Below are 8,970 nucleotides of genomic sequence, written 5' to 3'. Positions count from 1 at the left end.
GTTTAATATTTCATTTCATTATAGAAAAATAAATGTTCAATACTTTGTAAACTTTTAAAATATCAAATAATCTGTCTTTTTCGTTTTATTGTTTTTCTAAATGAATCAGGTTAATGATTGTACTCATGTTGCGTATGCTAAGTGATTAATGATCCTTAAGATTATTAATTAAATATTTTTAACAACTATAAGAAATAATTATAATATTTTCTCAGTATAAAAAAACTATGCTATCTTCCATTCAAAATTTGTCATATTAACAATAACAATTAATTTAAAAATCATACCTATCATATATTTTATTTGATGGCAATTAATATTAGTGTTTTAAAGTTTATTATTTTTTCAATGTAGTAAAAGTTTGGTTTTTATTTAATACTTTTTCCCACTTTTTTCGATTAACCATTCATTTAAGAATACTCTTTAAATTTTTACTAAATTATTTCTTAAGAAAATCATATTAGGAGCACATTTTGATAACACTGTATTAAAATATTATAATTTAATTGATAGATAATAGTTATTTTATGTAACTAGGGGAGAATGCAAGCGTTTATATGTATATATTTTGTAATGTTTTTATGTATTTTTCTATAAATTTATCATCTATTTATAAATTTAAAATATCTATGCAATATATGAACACCTAGGTGATATTCTCTAAATAAGTGTAATAATGTGAAGAAAAACAGTTTTCGATGATAAATAAATTTTTTTTATGATTCAAGGTTAATAATTTTTTTGATATGATTCGTTTTTAAATAATCAATTAAATAAATAAAAAACTAATTATTATAACAAACTTTATATTTTCGTACCTGGGACCTATCACCCACGTTGCACCATCCCTACAAGATTTCTCTTATTGTTCACTGATCACTAATGTATACATTCTACATATAATAAACAGAAAAAGAGCTTTCTCTCACCTACTTTTCCACTCAGCATAATATGATTATGTTCGTATACATAACATATTGATGAGTCGTCTTATAATTCACAGATAGAGCAAAAGAAAAGCCTTTGACTCAAAATGATAATCAACACACATGCTTGAAGAGAAAAATAAAGAACCACCCCTGTTGAGGCGTTTCCTTTCATTCTTTCACGGGTGGAATACGACTAAGAATAGAGGGCAGATATTGAAGTAACCCTACCATGAAAAAAAAATTACAAAGTCAAAATGTAAAAGAAAAATAATATTTTTGTGACTTTGGAAAGTGAATTTCTTGTTTGCTACAAGAGATGATGATGCTTTTCTTTCCATGATGCTTTTCTAGTCGATAGATTCTCTCCAACATCTCGCTGGGAGTCCATTTAGTGGCAAGGGAAATGGGCCATATTGAATCCCACACTCAGATCCTACCACTTCCCATCTGTACACACCAACATGAAGCTTTTAGTAATCACATGACATATTACTACGTCACCTTAATTCTTTCTAGTCTCACCTAAGATCTATCTTTTCCAACTTTCTCTAAAGTTATAGATTCTTTTAGGTTGTTTCCTTGGTGTTACTAACATAGTTATGTGTCCTTTTGATTAAGATTTTGATAAAACATAATTCATTTTGAATTGTTAAATGTTATTAAAATGTCTGTCTAAATTAATATTGGTCATAAATTTTATATTGAAATACGTGTCACCATACGTGAAATTGATTTTACTTGTTATCCAAATGGGCCCTTAGTCATTATATTTCTTTAAGTCACTCTTGTCTTTTGGCGTTAATGAATAATCCATTCATTTCTCTATTTTTCCTTTATTTTTTTATTTTCTTTTCTGTTGATTAATTGGCAGTACCTAAACTTGGTGACGAAATGATGGATCATAATCAGTGTCTCCAGCTTAGCAAGCTCATTGCCAGGGCAGGCATGTACTCCACTACCAAATGGCATGAAAGTATTGGGTTTTGGTCCCACCTATGTGATCAAAACAAGAAAATGAATAACTATTGACCTGTTTGAAAATCATGAAGTGTCTTCTGTCGTACACAATGATAAGATTCATTTGAGAGAAAATTAGACTTATCCACCCATTATCATTACTATTGTTTTCACGTATAAACTGTTCATTCTAACATACCTCAAATCTTGAAGGGTTGAATTTCTGAGGCTCTGGAAAAAATTCTGGATTGTGATGAATATTTCTAAACAGAGGCATTGCTTTCCACCCTTTTGGAATTAGGAACCCTGTTTCAAATTCTTATGAGTCATTTATTTATATGTGATCTTAAAATTTAAAACCAATGTTTTCACTTTGGACCTTTATTTAGCGTACAAAATTCTTGACACTTTGCACGGTTCAGTTTTGAAGTCTTGCAAATATTGGAAATATATGTGCATGATTGAAAATTATTATTTTTTGAAAAATAATAACTTTTTTTAAAAAAATCTCCTCTCTCTCTCTCTGTATGTGTATATATATATATATATATATATATATAAAACTAAACATCCATTAAATATTTCTCTTACCTTTATACTCAACATCAGCTATTGCTTCTCTGAAAGGGAATGATATAATGCTTGCCATTCTCAAGCTTTCTAACACAACCTGATCAAGTCCATAATTTCCTATTATTAGTACCAAACTCACACATGAAACTTGCTTAAACCATAGGAATCAACAGAAACTTGTAACATTTGTTCATTTTCTATTTATTTTGTTTGACCAATTAAACAACTAATTATAGACACATAGCCTTGGCCCTTATAAGATGCAAAATCTAGAAAAGCCAAAATTATTTAGCCAAGTGTGAAATTGAGACACTAAATCAACCCGTACCTTGTGAGTAATTGGCATGTTTCTAGTCTGATTCCAACTTAGTGGTATGTTACCTTCATTTGACTTGTGAATTGCCTTCTGCTCAGCCTGCAAAGCGAGCATTACCATAAATTATATTCATTAGTAACATCAATAAATATTTTAACATATCCTTTTTCCCCTAGAGAAGATAAGCTCAACTTAAAGTTCCCTTTATTTTTTGATTGATCATATTCATACCTTTACAGACTCCAGAAGTTTTGGTTCATCGTGCAGATACTTTACAGCCCATGTCATGACACTAGCTGTAGTGTCCTGAGCAGCAAAGAGAACCCCAATAATGTTATCTGCAATTTGATCATCAGATAAGACTTCTCCTCCTTCACCTTTCCAATTCAATAGGCAACTCAAGAGATCTCTTTCAAGCAACTTCTTCTCCTTTCTCTCACATATTATATCACTTAGAATCTTACCAAGTCTCCTTCTTGCCTACAAATAATATGTATACATATAGGGATTCAGAATAATGCATAATTAACACGTGAATTTATTGAACTGTTGAAGTTAGTATTAATATTAGAATTACTTACCAAAAGTGCCTTTTTGTATTGGGTTCCAGGGATGCGAGTTGGAAAGGCATTGTAGCCAGTGTCCACAATCCAATAATTCTTCTTTAGCTCTTCCTTCAACCGAGGCTCTAGATGGCCGAAGATTGTGAGGATACCAACTTCAAAAGAAAACTGCAAGCATTCATGTGTGGACCACTTAAATTATTGACCTCATTATACATTACATGATGCACTTATAGTAAAATATAACATCAAGTCATAAACAAATGTACGCACCAATATAATAAAATAATCGATCTAATCATTGGTCCAGTGTCAATGAATTAAAATAAAAAGAACTTACTCTTTTCATTTCCTTAAATGTGTTAATGACATGGCCATCACCCCAAGTTTTCATGGAAGATATGACTAAGGCTTCAATATCAGGCACCAAATTTTGAAGTGTCTCAAAGGAGAGAGACCTCAAAACTAGCTTCCTCAAACGCATGTGGTAGTCTCCTTGGTGGAAAAACAAGGCACATGGACCAATCAAATGTTCCTTGCTTTTGGGGTATGTTGGCTTGAACAAGTGAGCTTGAGTTACTAGCACAAAACGTGCAGCCTCAGGGCTTGTCAACATCACACAGGGACAACCCAAGATGTTGGTCTTGAATATTTCTCCATACCTAAAATAATAAACCATAATGTTTTGTTACATTCACATCTTCATGCACTATATATCTGTGTGTGCGTTGAGAGAGAGAGAGTCATGTTATGGTTATAAGGTGAAGTCGCATAGCATGATAGCAAATTAGCAACCTTTTCTGTTTGGTGGAGAAGTAAACATTTGGGTCTTGGGAATAGAGTTGGAGGGTGTCTCCTATGTACGGCCATCCCATTGAACCTGGAGGAAGCTTGGCACTTGTCTGGTTTTGAGATTGTCTTCTATTTTGGTTTGTTAAAAACATGAATAAAAACAAGGTAAGCAAAATGAGAATAATAATGTAACCAAAAAATTCTTCCATTGGTTTTACAAGACTTTCTTCTTTAGAAAGTCAGAAGGTTAGACTTTGCTTTAAAAGAAAATAAAATAAAATAAACAAAAGAAATGCAGAGTTTTTTGAGCTCTGCTAATTTGGATTCATCAAGAGAAGGGAGGAGAAGCAACCTTATATAGTAGAAAGAGAAACAATAACTACACAATTTTTGTGGCTAAAGTTTGTGTGGGACCTCTTGAGTAAGAAGTAATATCTACTACATAAGTAATATCTACTAATATTATTTAAATAGTCTGATATAATTTTTATCTAATAATAAAAAATGCACAGCATAAAAGATTATTGTGAATACATTGCTAAAAGTTTCTTCAAAATAAGACAACTTATTGCTTAAGGTTATTAATTATGAGCCAATAAAATACAAATTATATTTTCTGACATAAAAAAATTATTATATGGTATGAATAATGTTTTTAAAATTAAATTAAATAAGATATAAATTAAGGAGAAGGATCTTCTTACACTAGTGTAAATTTAAAAACTCTTACATTTGATTTGAGTCTTTCATTTAATTTATATCTAATAATTAGTAAAATAATAAATTATAACCTATTAGATGTAAGTTAAATGAAAGGTTTAGATTAAATATAAAAAATTATATACTTATACTAATGTGAGAAGATCTTGTCCCATAGATTAATTATATTTTTAAATCAATCATAATTTAAATTTTAAGTTTTATTTACTATAATTTAGACTTTGATCGTATCTATGAAACAAAATTTATTGAGATAAAATTAATATATACTCAAAAAATAGTTAGCATTCACCTATTGATTGAGAAATGTACTTATTGTAAAATTAAAAAAAAAAATACTATTTTGTGAAAGTTATGATAACGGTAAATGTTATTAAAAATATTGGGTTGAAAAGAGATAAATTTTTCTTCAAACTTTTATTCTAAATTACATTTTATCTTTGATTGTTTACAAAAATATAAATAGATAATAGTATGATAAATATATTAGTTATACTATCATTTTTAACATTGTTAATATTTTTTGCAAAATGTAAAAAAAAAAAGTGAAAATGAAAATTTGCTTAAGCTAAATATTTTTGTTTAAGTTAATTTTGAATATGAGTTTTGAAATTTGCTTTAAGTCATTAGAAAGTGACTTAAGCAAACCTCACACCCAGAAAAATAAAGAAATAATTTGTTTATGTAAATTTTTACTTAAATAAATTTAGAATCTTTTAAGCACAAAGTACGAGATATAAATACGAACAAAGAAATTTTTTAAAAATAGTTGGAGTAGGCTCAGAAAAAAAAAAATCTTTAATGATCTTTAGAGCTAAAGTGAAGAATTTTACAAGTTTTTTTGTTTCTTTTGGCTGTGGTTTGGTAATTCTCATGACAATTAGTAACTAATCTCCTTTTAGTTAAAATTGAACAAAGTCAACTTACTCTCATGTATATTTTAAAATACATATTTTTTTTTTATCTTATTAATGTTAGTGATTCTTTCATGTTCTTAATGCTTGTTACATTTTGATCACACAGAACATGATTCATAATTTAGTGTTTAATTGAAAAATACTCTCTGAATCAAAGTTTGAAATCATTCACCTAACTTAGCATGTTGATAGGAATAAGACATCATTTTATTAATTACAATGCACAATATTTAATGTGAGAAATTTTTATGAATATTTATGAGACTGATATTTGTAGTAGTAACTCAAAATCTTCGTGTACTAGAAATATATATAACAACATTAATATTGATACAAAAATGAATATTTATTTGTGTGTTTTGAAATATACATAGAAAGAATGTTAAGTGAAGTTCAATACCAACATTTTTTTTATTAATATTTATCTTACTATTTATATTTCTTCTTATATTTATCAAACGAATTTTGCTATATGTAAACAATCTTTAAATGTTATCTTCTTGAAAACTTTTTGTATATATTTTAATAAATTTACAAAAACATGATGAAAAAATATTAAATATCAAACAAATCCCTGTGAATACTGCAACCTTACTTCTTATTATTAAAACGAAAGCTTATATATATGTTAAACACTAACAAATGACTTCAACCATACACTTCTTACACAAATTAATAAATTAACGTGACCTCTAAATTTCATTCTCTCATTTAAACTAATTACATAAATGTGAGTTATGTATTTATGAATGAGGACATGAAAATCCTCTATTTCTTTTATTTTCTCTTATCTTCTTTATATATTTCATTCTTTTTGACAAATTCAAAAACATATAGTATATCATTGTATGAGTCATAATTATTAACTTTACTAATAATTAATTTAAAATTATACTTACTATATATTTTAATTAGTTAACGGTATAAAAAAAATTATACTGATAGTTTATCAAAATTAAATTCTCTCTCCGTATATATATATATATATATATATATATATATATATATAATTTAATAATTTTTGTTCTATAAAAGAATAAAATTTTCATATATTATTTAAAAATTGGAAAACGAAAGGACCACTCTCTCTTTTCTTCATTCTTATAATTTAGCGTGTTTAACAAGACATTTCAAGTATCTTATTTTGTTAGCTAAAAAATTATTTAATAAAAACAATATTATTTAACAAATTAGTTGAACTAAATTTTTTTAGCATTATTCATACTGAAATTTTTTATTATTAGTAACTAGTTAGAAGCATTATTTTTAATTTTATTCCAATTATTTTTAAGTAATTTTTCATTACCTATTTAATTTTTTAAACCCTACTTTATTTACTTTTGTTACATTAAAAATAAGATAAAAATAAATAAATATTATAACATTTATTATTTTAAAAGATAATAAATTATTAATATCTTCAATATAAAAAAATAGTAATATCTTCATAAAGATTTACAAATATCATTAAATTTTATTTTTATAATAAAATATTTATAAATAAGAGAAAATTAAAACTTTATCATCCTAATTTAAAGGTGATAAATAAGTTTAAATAAATTAAAATATAAAAATTGTAATTTTTAAAAATATATTATTATTATTATTATTATTATATTTTAAATTTTAGTATACTTATTATGATATTTGTCAACTAACTTAATAATTAATTTTATCAAATACTTGCTATATAGATGATGTTCCTTTATTAAAGTAAAATTGTCCTTATTCTTTAACATCAAAATTTTTTAATAATATATACCTTTTAATATATTATTTTTTATAGAAACATGTATGTAATTTTTTAGAAAAGAATTACATACATGCTTTTATAAAATACATTTTTTTTTGTGAAATTTAAAATAATAAATCAAATAAAAAAATATATCAATAAAAAATAAATTAATATATAAGAATATATAAAAGATAAAATAAAAAAATATTAAAATTATTATATTTTAATTAAAAACTATAAATATTAATACCTTTCATAAATTGACTTGTTTAAAATACAAAAATAAAGTAATATTATAAAATAATTTTTGACAAAATTTTAAAAATTATTTATATAAGTGAAGATGAATTATTCTTATAATTGATTTAAAACTTATTTAGTTATATAATAGAAAATAAAAAATTAATTTAATAAAATTTTTCATTTAATTTATATTATAATTGTTTATCGCAACGTCTATCGGTGATGTTTAAATTCTGGATTTAGATTTATTTTTATCATATTAAAATTTTATTAATTTACTAGTTATTTAATAATTGGTGCTTGTATATTTTAAATAAAAATTTAATAATATGTAAAATAATATTTTTGTAAATGTACCTACTAATTATTATATATATATATATATATATATTATTTTTTAAAATATATTTTATTTAATAAACAATTTTATCCGTCAAAATATTTACTTAATTAATAAAATTATTTAAATTAAAACAATTAAAGTAATTGATGCATTTATTCCATTTTTAACATTTTACGATTAAATTTTTTCACTTTTACAGACAATCAACTTCAATAAATTTTTTTAAAAATATAATTCATGATCAATAATTTGTTTCTGCTATAACATTTATGGGTACTAACATAAAACTCTTATATAAAATCAGTTGTAACCAATTTTCTTTAAATTCATTCCACCAGTAATTTTTTTTCTTGTTTTTCGGATTTCAATATCACCAAATAGTTTGCAGAATTTAAAATTATGAATTAATTATAATTTAGGTCTATACATGATAAGATTATTTTAATATAAATATAAACATAAATACATAGAATATCAAATAATGATTTTTTAGTGAATTTTATATGAATATGTAGATAGATATAGATAGATTGGTTGTTCAAAAATAATTTTGTAAAAAAAATGTATACTTATTAAAATATTATTTTAGTTATCTATTTATATATTATATATAATTAAGCATTTTAATTTATTATATAGTTAATAAATTAATTATAGACATATTAAGGCTACAAAACACACTAATATAAGTGTTGTAATGGCAGAAGTGTTGGTCCTTCGCTTGCACTTAGAAGTCTTCAGACATATTAAGGCTACAATGTATTTGATTTTTTTAAACTTATCTTTTTGTATGTATTTTATTTATTTTTATCATATCAGTTCTCATTATTTTTTAAAATTTTAAAATAAATTTTGATGATTTTTATGAATTAAATATATTCA

General features: G+C 24.6%; 1 protein-coding gene across 1 annotated transcript; it reads right to left on the bottom strand.

Moving 5' to 3' along the window:
* Nucleotides 1-867: 867 nt before the first annotated feature.
* LOC113846735 (abscisic acid 8'-hydroxylase CYP707A1-like) lies at nucleotides 868-4,459 on the bottom strand. The gene is made up of 9 exons (XM_027475327.1): nucleotides 4,134-4,459; nucleotides 3,679-4,000; nucleotides 3,357-3,506; nucleotides 3,007-3,255; nucleotides 2,788-2,874; nucleotides 2,478-2,556; nucleotides 2,086-2,192; nucleotides 1,804-1,922; nucleotides 868-1,376 (listed from the first exon to the last, which is right to left on the bottom strand). The coding sequence occupies exons 1-9, from the start codon at nucleotides 4,337-4,339 to the stop codon at nucleotides 1,277-1,279; spliced, it is 1,419 nt and encodes a 472-aa protein (XP_027331128.1). The 5' UTR covers nucleotides 4,340-4,459; the 3' UTR covers nucleotides 868-1,276.
* Between the last annotated feature and the right edge of the window lie 4,511 nt (nucleotides 4,460-8,970).

The sequence above is a fragment of the Abrus precatorius genome, unplaced genomic scaffold (genome assembly GCF_003935025.1).
Source record: "Abrus precatorius isolate BTA unplaced genomic scaffold, Abrus_2018 Scaffold8, whole genome shotgun sequence".
NCBI classification, from domain to species: Eukaryota; Viridiplantae; Streptophyta; class Magnoliopsida; order Fabales; family Fabaceae; genus Abrus; species Abrus precatorius.
This window is presented reverse-complemented; position numbering and strand designations above follow the sequence as displayed.